General features: G+C 34.4%; 1 protein-coding gene across 7 annotated transcripts in view; it reads right to left on the bottom strand.

The window, feature by feature from the left end:
• The window catches only part of TFEC (transcription factor EC), a 160,232-nt gene that overhangs the window by 28,913 nt on the left and 107,435 nt on the right, over positions 1–23,884 (bottom strand). For 4 of the 7 annotated variants that reach the window (XM_032276224.1, XM_032276227.1, XM_032276228.1 and 1 more), the window contains 2 exons: positions 16,718–16,969; positions 6,581–6,667 (listed from right to left, as the gene is read on the bottom strand). In XM_032276224.1, coding sequence (XP_032132115.1) covers positions 6,581–6,667; positions 16,718–16,969 — 339 coding nt within the window. Of the gene's footprint in view, positions 1–563; positions 6,554–6,580; positions 6,668–16,717; positions 16,970–23,884 lie in introns of those variants that run through there. The other 3 variants (XM_032276225.1, XM_032276229.1, XM_032276230.1) reach the window with 2 other exon arrangements.

The raw sequence follows: 23,884 nt of genomic DNA, 5'->3' as shown, positions 1-23,884 counted from the left end.
CACTGTGTTATTATTGTTGTTATTTTTGCCGTATTATGACATGAGTAAATATAATGTGTTGAGCTGGAGTAGGAGATCCCTTGTCCTTGATGACCTGGTTTATACATATAGTGGGAGATTATCTGGAAATATAATATGTGACTATATACAATAATAGAAAGATAAAATACAAAACAAAGAATGATAATTTATACTTTTGCCCCATACATATACACATATGATCTATTTACTAATAAATAAATAAAAACAATTATTAATGTTAACAATGCAGCAATTAGTGTGAAACTTTCATCTTTTTGATAAAAAAGTAGTAATAAACATTACTTTAGTTTTAATATTTTTTACTAAATATACTATTATAATTTTTTACTATAGTCCAGAGCACTAAAAGCAATCTTGTAAGTAAACACGCTTGTTGATACAGCAGAATATATTTTATGCATTTCAAAGCTCAATTTTTGCATACCTTTTTTTATTGACTATAAGTTTATAAAGTTTAAATTCAGTATTTAATGTGCTTTCATCTCCAAACCCTGAAAGAATTCCAAAATACACTTGCTCACCAGTTTTAACTTTGAAGTGTCTATAACCTTCACAATAGCAATGGGCTTCTCTTTCTCCTTCATCATTTTCTTTTCCTTAAACTTGCAAACAATAACCAAGAGAACTGTGCAGAAACTTCTACACTCAAGTGAACTTTGGTTCTTCTTTGGACTTTAAGACTAATCTGGTCTACATTGTGATTGACAAAAGCTTGCTCACGGATGTTATGAAGTCCTTTCAAGTTCCAACCAAGCAGAGGGGGTTGTTAATATTTACTCACTCCTCGTCTCTGGAATGATCTTGAACTATAACAGTTTACTGAGATTGCCAAATGCCACCAGCATTTACAGACACTTGATTGAAAAATACCTATATATGTTAAAAGAAATAAGTTACTATGCACAACCACGTCTCTGAAAGAAAGGGGTGAAACTAAGACCAATGGGTGGAAATAATACACACATATAATCTCAGAGGCTAAACAATCATTCAGCTGGAGTGTAGGTGATGATCAGATCTATCTCAGGTCCCTTCAAATCATAGGATTCTATAGTTCTATGAAATGGCTACATTCCTGAAACAGCTGGCACAGCAGAGTGGGTAGGATAGTTACATTGGTTTCATGCAGGGCTGAATTCAAGCCCCTACTTTGGCATTCACTAACTATATGAACTTGGGCAAGCTACTGAACTTCTCTAAGCTTCTTTCCTCATTTATAAAATTTTAATAGGCAATAACAATCTTTATCTCATAGGTTTGTTGTGAAGTTAAATGCAGTTTTCACAAAAAAGTATTTTGCATAATTCTTGTCACCTAGTTAGTAACCCATGCATGGTAGCTATTCTTATTGTTGCCTTTGTCCGTTTGCTTCTGCTTTTAGTCAGTTAACAGTATTCCTGAATACGAATCATAATGAAAACAATTATTTCAATACTATGTGTGAATGTTAGTCATTTATTTAACATGCATTTGCTGAGCAACTATGATGTGTTGGTCACTATGCCGGGTACTGACAACAACAACAAAACAGGCTACTGTTCTAGGCTCCAGAGACATAGCAGTAAATGAGACAGACAAAATCCCTGTCTTCAAGGAGTTTGCATTCTACAGGTGGAAGCACAGATTAAATAGGTAAATGCAATAATAAATAAGATCACTTGTGTTACATTACTCATAAGTCAGAGGGTAAATAAAATAAGACATTGATTTGAGGAGTCATGGGGTAGGGTCTTACAGTTAGGGTGATAGTGGTAGGCCCCTTTGACAAGCTGACATTGACTAACAATCTGAATCATTAAGAGGTAACCATGCAAAGTTTTGAGATGAAAGCATTCCAAACTAAGAAAAGGAAGTGCAATGGTTTTAAGATGATAATATTCCTGTCATGTTTAAGGAGGAGAAAGGGTGCCATTGAATCCAGACCCTGAAGTGAAAGGGAAGTGCTGACTACAATAGTGTCTGGATTATATTCTGAGTGTTTCAGAAAGTTAATAAAATGTTAAGCAAGGAGAAACAGGATCCGATTATTGCTTTAGGAAGATTCTTCTGGCTGCTCTGTGAAGAACAGCTGTAAGGGAACAAAAAGTAGCAGGGAAGATAGGTCAGAGCCTGTGGCAGTAGTGAGAGATGACAGAATGTGTTTTACAAAAGGACATGATAGGAAGCTGTGAGATTCTGGAAATTCTGGATTTTCCGGGAGTAAGAGAGAGAGAAAAGCAAAGAATGGCCATTTGTGTTTGCTTGTTTCACATAAACTAAAAGCAGATTTGGGAGGGAGGACTTCTTTTCAGCTATGTTAAGTTTAAGATGTCTGTTAGAACCACAAAAGATATCAAGTAAGCAGTAGAATATATGAGTCTGGCATATAAGGGAACAATCTAGGCTAGAGATGTGTTGATGTTACCTATAGGATGTGTACTGATATATGAGAAAAGAGGACTGAAGACTGAGCCTTGGGACACTCTAGAACTTAGGCATCTCTTAAAGGAAAAAGAACCAGTAGAATGAGTGAAAAATCAGAGAATCCACAGAATCCCAGATAGCTCTTCAAGAAGAAGGAAGTGGTCAACCATGTCAAACCCCACTGAGACGTGAAGTCAAGTGAGAATGGAGAATTTGCTATTGGATTTTGCACTGATTGGTTTCCAGAGCCCTGTAGTGGACAAAATCTCTACTGGAGATGAGAGAATGAGAGGGAAGGAAGTGGAGGCAGGGAGAAAATGTGGGCAGTGAGGCTTGTGTGTGTGTGTGAAGGAGTCATGAAATAGCCTGGTAGCCAGAGAGGAAATGTGTTTAAAGGAAGCTGTTTGGTTTGGTTTGCTTTTAGTGCGTGTTATTAAAGGCTGATAAATGCTGATATTTATAATCCAGTAGATGAGCATATACTGATGATCTAGGAGGAGGAAAGATTTAGAAAAAAATCAAGTCCTTTGGAAGGAATTCCAGATACAAGTGGTAGGACTGGCTTTAGATAATGAGCTAGGACGATCATTCACATGCGAGCTGATTATTTAAAAGAACGTGGCAACTTCTCCCCTCTCTCTTGCTCCCTCTCTCACCACGTGATAATCTGGCTCCTCTTCCTTTATACCACAACCGAAGCTTCCTGAGGCCCTCGCCAGAAGCAGATGCTGGGGTAAGGCTTCCTGTATACAGTCTGCAGAGTCATGAGCCACATAATCCCCTTTTCTTTATAAAGCACCCAGCCTCAGGTATTCCTTTATAGAAATGCAAAATGGACTAACACAGGCAACCCTTGTCATATAGTAGGCAAACATAATAATACTTATTGATAAATATTCTCAGTTTTGAAGCCTACTGTAATAAACAACTGTTGATTTTGCCTGACTAGAATCCATTCACATTTGCTTGGGTAACAGCTACTGCTTTCTTGGTTCTCACTCTTAGTCTGGACAATGTGTTGTGGAGGGCTGCTCAAGCCGCAGTGCTAGCATAGGCCAAGACCCAGAGACATTGGCTTAGAAATAGATATGTGACAGGAGTTGCTGTTTTATCCTAGAGCGTTAACTGGAACTAAGAAGAAAAAGATTTGCTCTTAGGTATTCCATCCTAACTGAATGTTTCCATTAGGATGCATTTGTTTATGAGAACCAGAAACTCCTGGCATAATTAGCTTATAAAATAAAGAAAAATAAAACCCTTACATAATGTAAAATCCACAGGCAAAATAATTCTCCAGGGGCATATAAGCAACATTTCTTTGAGTATCTGTTGATTTTCTCTTTCCCTTTGTTTCTTCTGTTTTTCCTCACTTTATCTACCTTTTGGTTAGAAAGAAAAAAAAAAAGGCTACAGCAGCCCCAGAAATCACATTGTCCTATAACATCATAGAGAAGCAAAAACCCTTCTCTCTTGAAAGTATAGACTGAAGAAAACTTCCAAGCAGTTCTCAGTATCCTGCTCAACTTGCCAAAATTGCAGCACAAGCCCATTCTTAAAACAATCTCTGGCAAGGGAAATGGGGCCACCAGAATTGGTTTAAATTAATCAGAAACTTCCTTTTTCTTGTGAAGGAATGGATGTCTGAAAAAAACTAGGTTAGTAAGAAAAAACTGTATGCATGGCTGGGAATAGGCTATGACAGTGTCTGTTCAATGGCTGAGAATAAAGCCAGCACAGAAGAAAACAGAGACAAATTTACAAAGGGATGCCCACATACAATATTACTTAGGGATTTTTAGATGGCATGAACCAATAAATTCCTTTCATGCTTAAGCCCCTTATGAGTCAGGTTAACCACCTGCAACCAAAAGTTCACTGGCTAATATACTTACTCAAAGCTTTTTTCTGAATCTAACAAGTCTTTGCTTTTATCTACATAAACTATAAAAATCCTTCAGAATTTCCTACCCCTATTCTACCAGCTATTCTTGTACATTCTCTTTTTTCTCACTTCTTGCCTTATGTTGTTCTCTTAACTTGCTACTTTTCTGCCTTCATGTCTATCTCTTAAAATCTTAACTATACAGTACTTCATAACTATATTTCAAACATCACCTCTTTCTAAAGGACTTCCAAAAATTCTCACTTTCGCATGGTTTCTCCTTCATTTGAGCTTCAGAGCAAATCTCTGACTAGCATTTAAAATGCACACATGTAGTCTATATCAATTTTAAAAAGTCTTCAGAGACCAATATTTTTAATTATTCTCATAATACAGAAACAGATGCCAAAGAAAAGGCAGGTTAAGCGATTTGCTTAATTTCTAGATTAGAACCAGGTTTGACACAAGTTCCATATTCTTTCCCTCCCTGACTCTCAGGCGCAACTCACTGTGCTAACCCATTATATTGTCATCTCTTGACATGTGAATTATGCCTCACTCAACTTGCAGTATCATACTGTGTGAATATTATGTTTTACATAGAATAAGTATTCAATAAATATTTGGTTAATTGAACTGCTTGGTTTTATGTGTGGATCTAGAATTATCAATAATCTTTGGTTGGTCAACAGCAGATATTTCTTTATGTGAATACACTTAGGCCAGTAGTATCCATCTATTTAAAAGTACATTCTGTATATCAAAAGCATATTCTCAACAGAATTCATCACCAATTTTTTTACTAAGCCATTCTACACAGATTCTACAAAACAAGTAAATAATTTGACAGAATGTATCAGTGTACAATTTCAATGAAGTAAGTACCATGTACAAAGAAGAGAAGCTTGCAGGAAATTAATGTCATTTCCTTAAACTCAGAAATTGAATACTAGTTAAGAAAATAGTATCCTCATTCTGTGAAATTAGAAAGGGAGATATTAGCCTTAATATCATATGTATCTAGATAATTAGTTTTTATGTCACTATGCTACTTGAAATCTTAAGAGAAAAAAGGTAGAATCATTACTCTATACTTAAAAAAAAAATGAAAACTGAAAAAAAAAATCCTACAACAAAAAACAGATTTTGAACCTCATCTGATACTGAGCAGGTAAAGTTAATATTGGTGACTTGACTTGCACTCTGTGGAGGTCCTGCATAGTGGAGAAAAGGAGAGACACTTCTCTCATTAGATAGCCTACTCAAGAATTGAAACAGAAAAGAAAAAAGATGCCTCCACCACCAATTTTTCTAGGCCCTAAATTGAAAACATCCATCAAAATGTAGTCTAGCCTATTGACTTATTGATGAATAGTCCACAATATGCAGTACAATCAGAATTCACTTTTTAAAAAAAAAATGTTTAAAGTAACAATTCAGTTGCAATCTTTGAGATTCTTTCTTCTTGTGTTCTCTAAAAGATTGTAACCATAAACAAACCAACACTAATCCTTCAAAATGTGTTGAAAGAGCTTATACAGCCTTTACAGATAACATTTTTATGATTCATAAATGAGCAATCAGAAGGCACACAGCAAGCAAATAGGAGATAAGACACTATCCCTTCATTGAGTAGTATTCCAGGAATTTGTGCTGATTTCAACACAGAAGTCTTTCTACATGCTTTAAAGGGGGGTGAGGCCTGTTCTTTCTTTTTCAATTTGACTTTAACCTCTGGCTATTGGCTTAGAAGTAAATTTACATTTTTCATCTTTGTAATATTTTCTTTCTTATTCAAAAGTATAGAGCCTCTGAATCTGAAAGCTATATTAGTCATGGGAAAATAGTCAAAATTTAGTCATGACCTTCTAAGGGTGTTTGATTATATGCTGTGCTTAAAATAAAAAATTTAAAGATTAAATTCCAGCAAATTAGATATATAGTTAGATGCATGTATATAGAATTAGATAGATAGACACACACATGCACACACACACACACACACACACACAGAGAAAGAGAGAGAGGGGGAGAAAGATTAGTACAAGCACTGTATTCTTCCTCAACTATTAGGAAATCTTTTTTTCTGCACCAATAAATATTTTCTAGTATTCATGTTTATCTTGTCTGTTTCAAAGTGCAGAAAAAAAGACCATTTGCTAATCAAATATATATATATATATATATGTTTTTTAATTATCAGAGTGTATTCATTTCAGTTTCAATGACCTTCTTGGGTCTGAAAGCACTTACTGTTCTTTGCATTAGCAGAGGAGAGTCTGTTTCTTCCTCTTTAAAACTTGATTCCATATCGATTATATCCTCAATAACGTCCTCCATCTAGCAAAATATAATACATTTAGAATATTGTACATAATGATAAAAGTTGTGCTTCAGTCTGAAATCAGAGAGAAAAATTCTAGCAATCTTTAAAAGTTTTTTAGACAATTTAAATTGAGTATATATATATATGAAACCTCAATATAATGTATATATATAAACACAGACTACTTTAGAATAGAAAATGCAGGAATCTTGACAATCTTTGGTCTGATTATCTTTGGTTTGTTGCTTTTCCTTGCACTTTTGTCCAAAGGCTGACAGGTGACAACTTGGCAAAGCACCCTGAGCTAGTCTCTTGCAAATCAGTATCTACATAAATAGAGTGGTTATCATAAAATATCTCTAGGCAGACAGAGTCCCTATACTTAATATGTACAGAGAATACCTTCTACAAATTTTATTATTTTTTAATGTTCTGATTGCATGATTGCATCTTACATGTGGATCTCTAAATATTCATCATTAAATATTTGTCAGTACATTCCTGTAGATACAGAATACATGGAAACATTTCATTCTACCTTCTCTAAAGACCAATAATAATAGATAACAGCAATAGCAGCAGCAAAAACAACAATAATCATGGACATTTTAAATAGTAACAATAACAATCACTTTTATAGTGCATTAGAAGTACCATGCACTGTTCTAAGTGCTTTGCATACATCATTCATTTAATATTTATAATAATCCTATGAAACTCTGCTATACAGAAAAGGAAACTGAGAGAAAAAAATTCAATGATTTGTCCCAGATTATACAGTGAGTGAGTGGTGGAAGAAGGACTGACATCCTAGAAATTTGGACCTATAATCCAAACCTCACTGGCTTTCTATTTCCTTTCTCAATTATTTTCTAAAATAGAAAGTTTCCTCCCCTTCTGTACTTTAGCCAAGGGAGATTTTAAAAGCTTATGTGTTTAAAAAATGGTTGTTTATCTCTCTCTTTATCTCTCTCTCTGTTCTAGTCCTTGCTCTCTTCTCTTCCATCATATTCCATTTAGTGTATTTTTTAAATGTGATATAAAATCAAATATATTGTGAATGTTTAATTTAATTAAGTGTAGTACTGTGAATCTCCTATGATATAGGCAGATACAATTGAGGGTATACTCTGATAGATATGGAAAGATATCTTATAATTCTATTGATATTATCTTCAAAGCAAGATATCTAGGAACTTAAGAGAATTAAGTGTTCAGAGAATTCTACTAAGATGCTTCAAAATATATGGAACACTATTCATATCTTAACAAATATTAACTAAGCAATGTTTATTGTGAGATATTGTGGTTAGAACTGGAGCTACCATAGCCAACAGCATGAAATTCTCACTCTTATGCAGCTCTAATTCTTAAGACCCATAAACAACTTAATAACAAACAGACCCATAAACAGCTTAATAACAAACAGTGGGCTGAAGATATTAAAGCAGGTAGAGGGTAGAGTTTGATGAAATGGTTGTTATTTTAGAAGTACATCAGAGAAAGATTTACTGATGTTTGAACAGAGACAAGAATAACATGGGAAAGGGTGGTCCCTGGGAAGGGAATGAGAAAGACCTAATGTAGGAACAAGTTTAACATGTTTGAGAATCAATGAGCACTAATGGGAATAGAGCAAATTGCACAAGGACAAGAGTGGTTACAGATGAAGTGGAAAAGCATGCAAGAAACTGACATTGTAGAATCCTCAAGGCCTGTGGTATCCAATAGAAATTTCTGCAATGATGGGAATGTCCTATATCTGAAATGACCAATATATTAACAATAATAACTAACTACATATGACTACTAAACACACGAAATGTGGCTAGTGTAACTGAGAAACTGAAATTTTAATTGCATTTAATTTTTTAAAACGTTATTGAATTTGGTCAGGCGCAGTGGCTAACACTTGTAATCCCAGCGCTTTGGGAGGCTGAGGCGTGTGGATCACTTGAGGTCAGGAGTTCTAGATTAGCCTAGCCAATATGGTGAAACATTTTCTCTACCAAAATATACAAAAATTAGCCGGGCAAGATGGTGCACACCTGTAGTCCCAGCTACTTCAAAGGCTGAGGTGGGAGAATCACTTGAACCAGGAAGGCAGAATCTATAGTGAGCAGAGATCATGCCACTGCACTCCAGCCTGGGCAACAGAGTGAGACCCCTTCAAAAAATAAAAATAAAAATAAATAAGTTATTGAATTTGAACTAACTTTAAATTAAAATAGCCACATGTGGTTCATGGGTACTACAGTGAAGTGTGTAGCTCCAGCCATGGCCAGATGTTAAATTCCTGTGCATAGAGAGATTTTTAAGAATCTAGGTTAATACATGTGCATACTTTGTTTCTTTTGGTTAGTCCAGTATCTGAAATTCTTTAAGTGAATTCTTGATTGTTATTAAACTTGAATTTTTATTTTGTGATATTTTACTCATATTCTACCACTAAATGGGCAAAAACCTTGTAATGAAAAAATGTGAAGAAGATCTGAGAAGATTGCTAAACAAAGTGCTTTTCCTTTGGATACTTGCAGTGGATTCAGTAAAAATTACACATAAATCATTCATCTATTTTCTCTCTGGAAGCTTAGGTCATAAATGACGTGGTCTCTTTAATTTTTCACTTTGACAATAAAACATGCTTAGGTTCCCTTATTTTAGAAAGAAACTTTTCTTTGTTACATGTGAAAGTTCACCCACCTTTGGAAGCTATGCCTTCGCCTTTAACACCGCTATGCCTCATTTCTATCATCTACCTACATGACTACATTTTCCCCTAATTTCAGTTTTTCCATTATCTGAATGGATGTTAAAATCTAAAATTCAGACTAAAACCTTCACGACTTATAAGTATCTCCATAATTAAAAACCTAAGAATCCATTTGTTATTTTAAAAAGACAACGAACACACCATTTTGTATCAGACGAAACAGAATTAACAAATCAGACAAAATAAGAATTACAAACCAGCAAGTAAGCATCCTCAAAATAATAAGATAATAAAATACAAAGAAAGAGCAAATTTCTTGACAAAAATAAAAATGGAGATAATAGGCATAGAAAGTGTAAGATTCAAGGACAAAGGAAAACATACATTTTCAGATATGTGAAAATAAAGGTTTACAAAAGAACAAGGATGAAACTTTTAAACAATACTGAGTGCAAGAAGAAAATGGGATAATACTTGAAATATTAGAGGTAAAGAACTTTGAACCTACACATTTATAGCCAACAAAGTATCTTTTACATATTCTTTCTGGATATAAAAACACAGAAACTTTGAGGCAAAAAGACCTTTTAAAAACAGATTAAGGAATACTGCAGTCAGAAGATAAATAAAACCATGAAAGTGATACAAAACAAAAAAATGAGTAAAGAATAGTAAACTTTTTGTGATCTAAGTTTAACTCTATGATATACATAGAGAAACATACATGCATAATATTTATATATGTATTTCTGTTGATATGTATATACATGAATTTTATACATACATTAATTCTATAAATATCAATACAGAAAGGTACATGACAACAAGGAGATGGGACCATACTAAAGTAGATGTTTACTTAAGTATATGGCATATATAATGTTAAACAAGGATATAGATGTAGAAAAAAACATAATGATTACTTTTTAAATATTGGGAGAAACAAACAGAAAAAAATGTAAAAAGCTTCACATATTCAACTGACCAATGGAATATAGAAAAAAGAGGGCAAAGAAACAGAAAGTATAGTAACTTAGAACAAAAAAAAAAAAAAAACTGTTAAATCCTAATATTAAATACAGAAATGTAAATGAGTTAAGATACTGATTGAGAAACTCAAATTGGATTTTTAAAAGGTTTTGTAATATTTTGTCTATAAGAGACACATTTAAAATAAAATAACAGAAAAAGCAGAAACAAGGTTAAATAAAGTATCATAAATATAACAAAAAGGAAATCAACAGTAGTGGTATTCATATTAAGCACTATAAATTTCAAGGTTAAAATCTGAAGGAAAAATAATACCAAGTGATCACGAACACATATGCACCTAAAAATATATACAACTGTCAGAATTCTATGGAAAAGTAAATCAACACTTGTAGTTGAATATTTTAACTCTCTCTAAATCTGATAGTTCAGCGCACAAACTTAAATTTAGACTTCTCTTTACCTATATCAAAGCCATGCCTTGGGTCTTGTCATCATCTAAACTGCTTCATTTCTGAAATCTTAAATTCCATGATCTCATTCACCAAATGAAGCCATTGTTTTGGATCCAGACAAAACACTGGCAGGTCACCTGGACAATTTTTATTTTATGACCTTTTAAGCCTTTGTCCTGTTACCTTTCTGTCCAAACATCCCAGGTGGTCTATCTCTGCACCTTCTATTAACTCTGAATTCAAGATAGAATGGCTTGTGCTCACCTTCCTACTTGACATTCCTTTTGTTGTCATTTTTATTGACTCTGCTAAGTTCAACAGATATTGATCAGTTCTTATTTTACCAGACTCATCTGCTACATTTGGGTGTGGGAATCATTCCTTCCTTCTTTAAACTATTTCTTTATTTGGCATCAATGACATCACACTCTCCCAGTTATCTTTTTAGTTAACTTTTATGGGCCTTCTCTTCTGACCACCCCTTAAATGTTGGTTATCTTCAAAATAGCATCTTTAGCTATCACTTTCCTCATGGTATTCAGGTTCTCAAGGGGATTTATTTCTCATTCAAGATTTCAAGGACCATCCACATGCTAAAAATCTCAAATGTCTTCCTCCAGTCCAGCAAATTTGGATATCTAGCTGTCACCAACATTTCCATGTGATGATCTCACTGATAGCACAGTTCAACATATTTTAAGGGAGAGCCTCATTTTCTTGCACCACACAATAGAAATAGACTCCCAGCTGTTCCCTATCCCTGAGTCCAGACTTCTCCCTCTACATAGTTGACAAAGTGATCTAGAGTCAAATCTAATTATGTCACCCTAGCTCCCAAGTTTCAACCCTACAGTGACTTGATACTGTTTAACATGGAGTACTAACCTCTCTGTAATTTACTGATTACTTACTTCTTTGATGTCATCTTTTACCACCATCTGCCTTCTCTTCTATTCATTTCACACTGTTTCCCATCTCTATTCTGCACTCATGCTATCCCATCTGGCTAAATGCCCTACTAGTCACTTTCCTCTAAGTCTTTCTATATAATATTATAATTATTTGTTAATTTTTTTCTCTTGTCCTCAACCTAAAGCTTCTATATGGTATAGATTATACATGATGTGCAGTTTTTTCCGCTGAATATGTGGCAATGACAGCTGCTTGAATGGAAAAAAAAATTAAATGTTATTTACTGTTCTAAGCTTTTTTCTGATAAATACATTTTTTAAAAAATTTTCATTTGTCCTTTGAACTTCTCCTAATTGTCTTCTAACTTGGCTCATCATCACTTCCATGCCAAACTCTACACTCCCTCTAACTACCACACTTTTCTTAATAGTTCCTTCATCTATGTTATTCATCCTGTAAAGGCTCAAAAATCTCAAAATTGCAGCAAACTCATCTCCACCTTCACTTTACATATACAATATGACACTGAGATGCATTATCCCCTGAGTTCATTTCTTTTATTTTCCCTATCACCAATTGTCCTGATCCAGGCTATAACTAAATTTCACTGTAATATTCTGTCATCTGTTCACCTAGCACAAACCTTAACCTCAAATCTTTCCCTTTCAACCACCATTTAAATGTCTCTGAAGCATTGCTTTGATTAGGATACTTTTGTACTCAAAAACTTGTTTCCATGGCAGATGCACTGAGAGTTGTGTAGTAAACATCCATTTTCTTCTTATTTCTTACTAATGTTTTTGATGAAATAATACGCTCAGAAGAAAAAATGCACTTTTCTCAGCTTCACATCAGCTAAATGTGGCCATGTGACACAGTTTTGACTAAGTCATTTACATAGGTCTGTTGTGAATTTCTGCAAAAGGTTTTTTTTCCTCACAGAGGCATTCTACTTGCTTCTCTCTCTACTGTCCACTTGGTTTGAGGACCTGAGAGGTGAAGAGGCCCTCTTGTGATCATGTGGAGCTCTTTGAGATAAAAGTCACATAGTAAAGAAGAAAGGTAGAGGAAGAATTGATCTATGTTGACATCACAACAGAGAACTACCAGCCTCTTACTACCTACTCTGGACTACTTTTCACACTAGTTGCCCTATTTTAAAAATGGAGATAATAGAGGCCAGGTGTGGTGGCTTATGCCTGTAATCTTAGCACTTTGGGAGGCCGAGGCAGGTGGATCATGTGAGGTCAGGAGTTTAAGATCGCCCTGGCCAACATGGTGAAACTCCAACTTTACTAAAAATACAAATATTAGCTGGGTGTAGTGGCTTGTGCTTGTAGTCCCAGCTACTTAGGAGGCTGAGGCATGACAATCTCTTGATCCCGGGCTGCAGAAGTTACAGTGAGCTGAGATCGTACCACTGCACTCAAGCCTGGGTGACAGAGGAAGACTTGTCTTCCTCCATTCAAAAAAAAAAAAAAAATGGAGATAATAGTAAATCATAGTGCTTTTTAAAAAATTAAACTAATTAATCCAGATAAAGTATTTAAAATATCACCTGATATAAAATAAGGAATAAATGTATGTTCTCTGAATTTTGTTGTTAATATCACTGTCAATATTCTATGTTGCTAATAATTACGATATAATTGTATAAGACTATGTGAGATAATGCAAGATTATTATGAGAGAAAAATATTATGGGAGAAAAATTTTTACCTCTCATTTGGTTAAATCACTGGAAGTGGGTTTCTTTTTCATGTTCCTAACGCAGATCTAATTGATACAGTCCCCCACTACCCTGGAATCACGTTCTAAATTCCCAAATCTGCATTTAAGCCCTAAAGCCCCACCCTAATCCTCCTTTTTAACCGCAGTCACTTAATCTGTACCAAATTGTATCACTTTCAAAACCCACTTATGCTTGTCCACTCTGCCCCTAGCTTACAGCATTCTCTACTCAAAAAATAATCTTCTGCCATCTTTGCTGTTGATATGCACGTCTTTCAAAACCCAACTCAAGTATTACCTCTTCCAGGATTCCCTGAGACCTCACACTGAAAAAATTTATATTCTTTCTGATTTTCTAGAGTGCCTTGATTTCACTTCTCTCATGGTTCTTCTAAAATTATACCATATTACTTAAGTATCATTGTACTGATAATAGCAAGTAGAGAAATATTATTGAAATAAGGGTACTCATTATTCATTAACTTATAAACTAGCCAAAAATATGCATTGATTAATAATTGGCAGAAATTTGTCTTAGGAGCTAGAGATTAAAATGTGAATAAGTTATGGTATTTTCATCAAGGAATTAACAGACTAGAAGATAAGAAAAACAACAAAAGGCATAATTAAAATGTAGCACGTGCTGTGAGAATGCCATGAAAAGTGCAATTGTTATCCATATGATATTAATGTAGCTATGAAAACTCAGTTAAGAGACACTAAGCCCAGACAGAGCATCACCAGGGAAAGCACCTTAGACAAGAAACCTGAAATGAATTTTGAAGAGCAAGTTGGAATCATCCAGACAAATGGTGGTGATCAAATAAGCAGGAGATAAAGTTGTAAGAAGGAGAACCCGGCCACCATGAGAACCAGTGGTGAACTCAGAGAACTGAAACATGAAGCTCCATGCGGATGTTAAAGGATAAGTCTGAGCCAGGTGCAAAGGTTAAGCGCAGAAGGGTCCATGTGCTATGGGTACAAATTTGAATTGTATCTTAGCAACACCCATGTTACATAATGCTTCTTTTGATTTTATATTTCATCTTAGAGATTTTCAGTCTTCAAGATATTCCTATTTCCAATGATCAAATCCTGAATATAAAGCTGTTCTCAGACTTATCCTGTGGTAGCTATGATTTCTGCAGTCTTCTTTGAATTGACAAAATGCTCCCTGTTGTCACAGGTAGAAAAGGCTTGGGAGAAAAAAAAAGATGGCAATACCCACCATCTCCTGAGCTCAAACTCTGCCCTTGTGTTAAAAACTTAAAATGCAAGCATTAAAACAATTCTACAAGGTATACACATATGGGTGAGAGAAATTAAAAACTGAGAACACACATCTATACTATACTGACTGTGTCCAAAGACTATATACTTTCTGCTTTGAGTCATAGACTCCAAGCACCAATAAATGTATTAGAATATTGCAACAGCACAGGATTTATTCTAGCTATCAAAGATAGCAAGTCTGTGAATTATGGCAGTATGTGAAACTGTATAAACATACAAATTCAAAGAGACCACACACTGATTGAAACTATTACAGACTGAATAAAACTGTGATTAAATGGACATTAATGGTTATAAGATACTGTTGTATACATAATTTAAAACATGATAGTTTAAAAAATAGAAAAAAATTGTCTGTAGCCATTGTTCACATTGCCACAAAGCCAATGTAATTCTTGGGACTTTGCACTCTTCCGAGCCATGAGATTCTTTAATTGAGAGCACCCAAAGACCACTAAAAACGTGTGAGTTTTCTTTATATGTACAAACTTAGTATAAAAGCAAAGGCAAGATGTGTGCTTAAACATTAATGAAAGATAAAAGACAGAAAGCTAAATCTATGTTGCTTATCCATTCTCATTTTTTAGAGTACATATTTTATAATAAAGTAATATATATATATATTTTAATAAATATATAATAAAATCATTTTCTAGGTTTTACCTAGAATTAACTGGCATATGTGTATCTTTCAGGATTTGTTTTTCTCTTTATAAATCAATCTTTCACATAAGAAAATGAACTTTGAAAGAAGTAGTTGTAGAATAAATTGTATTGTGTGTATATCTAATATTTACTGAACAGGTTATTTCATCTTATATATATTTTTACAATCTTCATAAAGTGACTAGAGGACCTTCATTCATTTTGGGGGGAGAAAGTTTTTTATATATCCACTACTGTAAATTTTGAATAAATATACATGTAGATACTTACATTTGGTTTTAGATTTCAAAAGGTTCCATTTTTTGATTGTTTTATATTTTATTAGCCATCTATCAGATCCTTATTTTTTGTCTTTTCCAGGTTAATATAAAATTTGTTAAAAAAATTCTCTATCATTCAGATCTTAAATACCGAGATTCTGGGCATTATCCTTTTGTGCCTGGAGGCTACAGGCTTAATAGATAATAAGTATTGACCTGAAATCAGCAATAATCACCAGGAATGTAGATTAGGAGATTAAACCTGGGAGATCATAGGACCATATCTTTGTCTAACAAATCTAATGGAAAAAAAAAAAAGAAAGCTCAGTTATTAATGTAGTTTTTTTTAAAATAATGAAACATTAAAGGAAGTCTTTTGTCTAGTACCAGTGTTGCCCAGCTCTATTCATACTTCAATATTTTCTGAAGGTTCATTACAAGCAAGTCATAATAAATATAAGCTCCATGAAGCTAAATACTCATTTATTTTTGTATCCTCAGCACCTCTAAATTTGTTATTCAGTAAATAGCAGCCAAGTATTTATTGAAAATAAAATTGAATGTATAAAAAAGCAAAAGTTAAAAGATTCAGATATAATTTTATAAAATATAAATGCAATAAGATTATTAGTCTTATTCTAATACTCATATCTACAGCAAAAATTCACTGCTGCTTAAGCAATTTCTGCCTGTTTTATTTTTACGGATATTTAAGACAATCTAACTACTGATCAATATTTCAACTAAACTGATCAGAAAACACTTAACAATTAGAGCTAAATCTTCTAAACACATACTACTGTTAGTGTCTATCTTAATTCACATTAATACATAATTGAAGGGAGTATTAAAAATGAATTCTTATAATTTATTATGCATAGGAATTTATATGCATAGTTAATAGAGAATAATTAATTAAAATCACATCTTTTATTACACTTGCATTTGGAATGTTTACTGTGATAATGTTAACTTCAATTACTTTAATAAAAGTTTTTTTTCAAAAACTGATGATATATTTTCATAACCAGTCATTAGACATACATGCCATTGTGCATTGTCATCTTCTTTCTCAAGAGTTAGCAACTTGGTGAGCGAGTTTTCTGCAAGGCCAGGGTCACTGTCCAGAGCTGTGTGTGCAGGCTGCACGAGAGGCCCACCGCTTGGCACTGCAGGTTGTGACCGTTTAAGAGTTGGATTGATGAGCTGGTGATCAAGGGTCATGAAAGAATTTACATGCTCTCTCTGGGCTTTCTGCAGCTGAGGTCTTGCAGAACTTTCCACGTATGCTGGAACCTACATAATCAAAATCAAACAATACAATGTGCAGCATCATCTCTTAAATCGCAGTCGTCCTTTCCACAATTGCACTAGGATAATAAACACACTATACTATAGCACCTAGTTTCTCTCAAATCTATCATCCCTGCTTCTGTCATAAGTTACATACAATTTTAATGGGTTATGATTATTAAGAAGTGATTTAAACTTTAACAAAATATTTTAAATGCTAATCAGTTTTTTAAAATGAGTAGGTCTAAAAATTTGGGATAAATATACAAGCCATAATACTTTTGGAGGGTCTAAAAAATGAGGGCCTAAAATAACACAAGGAAAATACAGATGATTCACTATTATAAGTAATTTGTATATAACATATATTACTTGGATTCCTTTGTATTACACATAAATATTCTATGGAATATGATCAAAACATTTTTCTTAAGAAAATTAATGATAAGAGAGCAGAAACTAGAAATATATGTATAAAATATTAAGTGTGTAACTCTATGTGTGGTGAAAATCTAGGTGGTTTTTTTTCTAGTTTTCTGTATTTTCCTATTTCTATCCTGAGTCCATTTTATTTTTTAATCTTATTTTTAAACCCTTTCATATTTTCCCCTTATAATAATGATAAAGTGGTAGAGTCATTATTATGAATTGACAAAAGCATTCAGAAAAAAATCTAACCCTTGTCATGTGTCCACTAATCAACTGTCCAGTCTGGCAAAATCCCTTTTTAAAAATATACCACGTACATTCCAAATTGCATACCTTCAGTCTAGTTATCATAGTTAATATTGTACTATCATTTGTGTGAGGGACAACTTTAAGCATTTCAAATCTGTCCTTTAAAAGCCTATGAACGTAGTATTGCCTGGCAGTTGTCTTTATATTTACTATGCTATGATAGGGCTACTAATACATTTTCCTCAAGTGGCCTATATATAAACCTATTTAATATTTCCCTCATGTTAAACAATAGTAAAGATTGCTGTACAGTGCTTATTTTTTCTTTTATTTCAGTTACACAAACTGCTCTATAAATCCCTTAACATGCATTAGCCCAGATAAATAGCCTGTACAAAGTATTTTGCATTCAAATTAGCTAGTTTGGGGTACAATATTGCAGTAGTTACTTTAGTTTAATTCTGTTAGGCTGACATTTTTAGCATTATTTTAATTGTACTACCATAAAATAATTTTTCAGTCATATAAAAAAGATTAAGATTGGTAATAAAGATTACACATATTACTAATTATATTGCTATGAGCTTTAAAGTTATAAAATAACATTTCATTAAAATGCCAGTGGTAATTTTTTTAGGGTAGCTATTTAGATTATCCCACTGTTCTAAATTAATCCTTCTTAATCTGTATACATTTATGAAATATACATTATAAAGAACACTTTCAGTTTCACAAATCGGAATGATCATTCACACTATGCAACTGAATGCTAAAGAATATTGTATACCTACAACTGGAAAATATCTCTTGTTCTAAGAAGAGTATGTTGAACCAGAATTCACAACATGCACTAATTCTTTTTTTAGTTTTTATCCCTTCATTCCAAAAGCCTTCACTGAAGCACTTACTCTTGCGTTATATCAAGAATACAAAATAAGTCATAGATGTGATCCCAAGGTTCTAGGAGTTTACAATCTACTGGCCAGTATTAATATCAACTATAGCAACAACAATAATGATAATAATATTAAGCAATAGATACCAGGAACTGTGCCAAATAATTTACATGTATTATTTTATTCCATTCTTGTTATAACCTTAGGAGATAGGTATCATTAGTTAGGATCCTCATTGTGCTATATAGATGAAGCCACTAACATTTAGAGAGTTTTAATGGCATACCTATTATCATTCGGCTAGTGAGAAAAAAAAAAGTGGAATACAGAGCCTGTCTTCCTAAGCATTACAATATCAGTTCCTGAGTAAATATTTACAAAATATTGTAAATGAAATGTTTACAATGGAAAGCAAAAGCTCCATAATACATGCAATGAAATTAAAAAGCAATAGTTTTAAAAAACATATTGAAAGAGAAAGTGATTTTAAGTCAGCTGCTGGAAGGAGAGATAGTCCTATACAGAGGGCAAAGGAAAGAAAATCTCAAACATAAAAGATCGAGATGAAACAAGACAAGAAGTTGTGAGACAGTTGCTAAGGTTACTCATGCAAAAGAAGTCACAAATACTTTTCTCAAAGCAAGAATACCATCTCCTCTCTAGGCCACTCTATACAGATCCAGGACACAATATAGTATGGGGCTAACTCTAATGCTACCTAAATTATTGATTATTTCTAAGGAATTACAAAAGTTTAGCAGGCAAGAGTGAGGACTCTGTTGATGTTACCTGTACAACATCTAAAAACTAAGCAGAAGAGTCAAAAAACTTAGTGTAGCACAGAAAGATTCAATGAAAAGTGATTATGCTGCTCCCTAGAAAAAATCTCTGACTTTACTAACCATGAACTAATATCAGAACAATGGGATCACTCGTTGTAAAACACCAGTTTAACTGTGTACCACTAATTTTAAAATACCTTAAAAATTGCCTAGGTTACAAAGACATAAAATTATCTAGTGAATTTCTTTAACTGAATGTGCCAATATTTTGTGGGATAAAGTAAATGAAATTATAGGTTGCCATTGTTCATTTGTTCACTTATTCAAGAAACAGTTTTTGAATATCAAGCATATGTGGGCACTAAGCGGTACACTGAAGGTGGAAGGCAGATTAACATAGTGTCTGCCATCAAATAGTATACACTATGGTCACGGTCTAGACAGGGTAGTAAAAACTGAATTCTTCATGGGCAAGGACTGTATTTATCTTGTTGGCTGCTCGACTGCCATGCTTCTTGCATGAACCCCAGAGAATGACACACAGCTTATATGTGTTTATATGTGTTCAGTGAATGAATGGAATAATGAGTCATTAGACTATATCTTGGGAATCCACTAGAAGAGCATATAAACCATAATCAGAATATCAAAGTCTTTGCTAGGAGACAAGAGCAGCTGTAGATTGTGATTTGGTTGATTGAATTGTCAGAGATTAAGACCATCAAAATGAAGAGAAATTTTGATTTTTAAAACAATAAGTAAATTATATCTTCAGAACTCAAAATTATATTTTAATAATATTACCCTAACATGCTGCTATTGCAAACTAACCTATATGTAAAATATTTTCCTTTACCTAACACCTTACCACCACATTACTAACAGCTTATTTATAATAGATTATTTTACATCCAGTACATCCTGTCTGACTATCAAAAAAACCCATAAGACATATTAAAAGGCTAAAAAACACAGTTTGAAAAAGTACAACAAGCATTTTAACCAGACCCAGGTATAGCAGGGAAGTTGAAATTATCAGACCAGGATGAATTTTTTTAAAACTATGATCAATATGCTAAGGGTGCTGATAGATAAAGTAGGCAGCATGCAAGAGTAGATGGGCAATGCAAACAGAGAAAATCCAAGGGAAAAAAAAGGAATAAAAAATGTCAAAAACACTGTACAGAAATGAAGAAGGCCTTTGATGGGTTTATTAATAGATTGAAGATGATGGAGAAAAAGATCTCTGAGATGCAGGATTTCACAACAGCAACCTACAGAACTAAAAAGCAAAAAGAAAAAGGTAAAATAAATAAATAAATAAAGAATATCAGAGAACTGTGGGACAATGACAAAAAGTGTAACGTGCACAATGGGAAAACCCAAGGGAGGAGAAAGGGAGAAAGGAACAGAAACAATATTTGAAGCAATAATGACTTAGAATTTCTTCAGTTAATGTAACACATCAAACCAAAGATCGAAGAAGCTCAGATAACACCAAGCAAAATGAATGCCAAATGAAAATAAAACAAAAAAACAAACAGTCTATTCCTGGGCATTTTATATTTGAAGTACAGAAAATCAAAGATAAAAAAAACTCTGGAAAAATCTAGACTAAATAAACACCTTACCTGAGAAGAAAAGATAAAAATTATATCTGACTTTTCCTTAGAAACCATGCAAGCAAGAAGAGAGGAATTAAATATTGAGAGAAAAAACCCAAAACAACCCACCAATCTAGAATTCTGTACTTTGTGAAATTTCCCTTAAAAGATAAAGGAGAAATAAGGACTTTCATAGACAAGCAAAAATTGAGGAAAATTGTTTTTTAGTAGCCCTGCCTGGCAAGAAATATTTTTAAAAATTCCTTAGAGAGAAAGAAAGTAATGTAGGTCAAAAATTAAGACCTACATAGGTAGAAAAAGAGCATTAGAAACAGAATAAATGAAGGTTAAAATAAAATTGCTTATTTTCTTAGTCTTCGTTGATCTATATTAATATATTTAAAATAATAAAGCATTTGACTATGTATACTTATATAAATGTTTAGGTATGCTTATGTAATAATTAAAATTAATGACAGCAATTATACAAGTGGCATGAGGGAGAAATTAGGAGTATTATTTGGTCGTTACAAGATATTTGCCAGAGGAGATGGAGGAAGATGGCCAAGAAGAAACCTCCAGCAACTGTATTCCATGCAGGAACACCAAATTGAACAACAATCCACACACAAAAAAACCTTCATAATAACCAAAAATTGGGTTAGCAAACACAGTATCTTGTTTATACTTCATATCACTGAGAGAGGCACTGGAGAAGGTAGGAAAGAGTCTTGAGTTGCCAACATCTTCCCTCCTCCAACCCTGGCAGGGCTCAGAGAGAGTATCTGTGCTCTTGGGGAGAAAGAGTGCAGTAATTGTAGAACTTTGCATTGGAACTCAGTGCTGCCCTGTCACAGTGGAAAGCAACACAGGGCAGAATACAGCTGGCACCCAGAGAGGGAGCATTTAGACCAGCCCTACCCAGAGGGGAATTGTCCATTCCAGTGGTCAGAAGCTTAGTTATTTGCAGCCTCACCACCATGGGCTAAAGCTCTCTGGGTTTCTGAATAAACTTGAAAGGCAGTTTAGGATACAAGAGCTGCAATTCCCAAGCAAGTCCTGTTGCTATGCTTAGCTTACAACCAGTGGACTTGGGGGACATAAGAACTAGTGAAATGCCTGCTGAGGCCCTCATTCCAGAATCTAGCTCACAGCCATTTCTAGATACATCCTGGGTCAGAAAAGAACCCACTTCCTTGAATGCCAATTAGCCCATGGAACCTGAATAATCAGCAGTAGTACCCTTGCAGTACTCGTGATGGGCCTTGAGTGAGACTCAGAGACATGCTGACTTAGGTGGGTTTGGGGAGAGACTATGGCGGGTTTGGGGAGAGACTCCTGCTTGAGAAAAGGAGAAGGAAGAGTAAAGGAGACTTTGTCTTGCATGTTAAATAACAACTAGCCACACCGGAGTAGAGCAAGTGAGCTGCTAGGGTCCTCAATTCTAGAACTTGGCTATCTGACAGCATTGCTGGGCATTCTCTGGGCCAGAGGGAAGCCCACTGCCCTAAAGAGAGAGACCTGGAGCTGGCAGCATTCACCACAAGTTGACTGAAGAGACCTTCGGTCTTGAGTGAGCTTTGGGAGTAACCAGGTAGCACTCACTGAAGGCCTGAGGCAGTAGTAGCTATAGAGAGACCCCTTAGCATGTGAAAAGGAAAAGGAAGAGTGGGAAGGACTTTGTCTTGTGGATTGGGTGCCAGCTCAGCTGCAGTAGAAAAAAAGAACCAGGTAGATTCCTAAGGTTTTCGACTCCAGGCCCTGGCTCCCAGCTGGCATCTCTAGGCTAGCATGGGGAGTAGGATCTTACCACCCTGAGCATAAGGACACAAGTCTGGCTGACTTTACTACCTGCTGATTGTAGGGCATTCAGGCCTTGAGAGAAACATAAGCACTAGTCTAGCAATGGTTACCATGGGCCTTGGGCAAAACCCAGTGCTGTGCTGGCTTCAGGTCTGACACAGCATAGTCCCATTAGTGGTGGCCAGAGGATTGTTTGTGTCACCCCTTCCCAAGATCCAGATAGCTCAGCACACAGAGAGAGACTCTATTTGATTAAAAGTGGGTAAGGGAAGAGAACAAAAGTCCTTGCCAGGCAATACAGAGAATTCTTCTGGATCCTACTTAAGACCACCAAGGTGGTACCTGTATAAGTCTACAAGAGCCACAGTGTTACCGAGCTTTGGCTGCCTCCTAATGCAGATAATGCTGCAGTGACCAAGAACTTCAATTACAATATCCAAGTCCATTTAAATAACTAGAATGCCTTCCCAAGATAGGCTGGTACAACAATCCAGCCCAGACTGCAAAGAATAAAATGAAGACCTAACTCTTCAATGCCCAGACACCAATGAACATCCACAAGCATCAAACCTTTGAGGAAAATATCACCTCACCAACTAAACTAAATAAGGCACCAGGAACAAATATTGGGGAAACAGAGATATGTACCCTTTCACATGGGGAATTCAAAACAGATGTTTGAGAAAACTTAATGAAATTCAAGATAAAGCAGAGAAGCAATTCAGAATCCTATCAGGTAAATTTAACAAGAGATTGAAATAATTTAAAAGAATCAAGCAAAAATTCTGGAGGTTAAAAGTGTAACAGGCATATTGAAGAATACATCAGAGTCTCTTAACAGCAGAACTCATAAAACAGAAGAAAGAATTAGTGAGCTTGAAGACAGGATATTTGAAAATACATGGTCAGAGGAGACAAAAGAAAAAATAATAAAAAGAATTAAGAATGTTTACAGGATCCATAAAATAACCTTTAAAGGGAAAATCTAAGAGTTACTGGCCTTAAAAAGGAGGTAGAGGAAGAGGCAGGCATGGAAAGTTGAAATGGATAATAACACAGAACTTCCCAAACCTAGAGAAATATATCAATATTCAAGTAGAAGAAGGTTATAGAACACCTAAAAAATCTAACCCAAAGAAGACAACCTCAAGACAT

Source organism: Sapajus apella, unplaced genomic scaffold (genome assembly GCF_009761245.1).
Source record: "Sapajus apella isolate SASKATOON/1434 unplaced genomic scaffold, GSC_monkey_1.0 scaffold7, whole genome shotgun sequence".
Taxonomy (NCBI): domain Eukaryota; kingdom Metazoa; phylum Chordata; class Mammalia; order Primates; family Cebidae; genus Sapajus; species Sapajus apella.
This window is presented reverse-complemented; position numbering and strand designations above follow the sequence as displayed.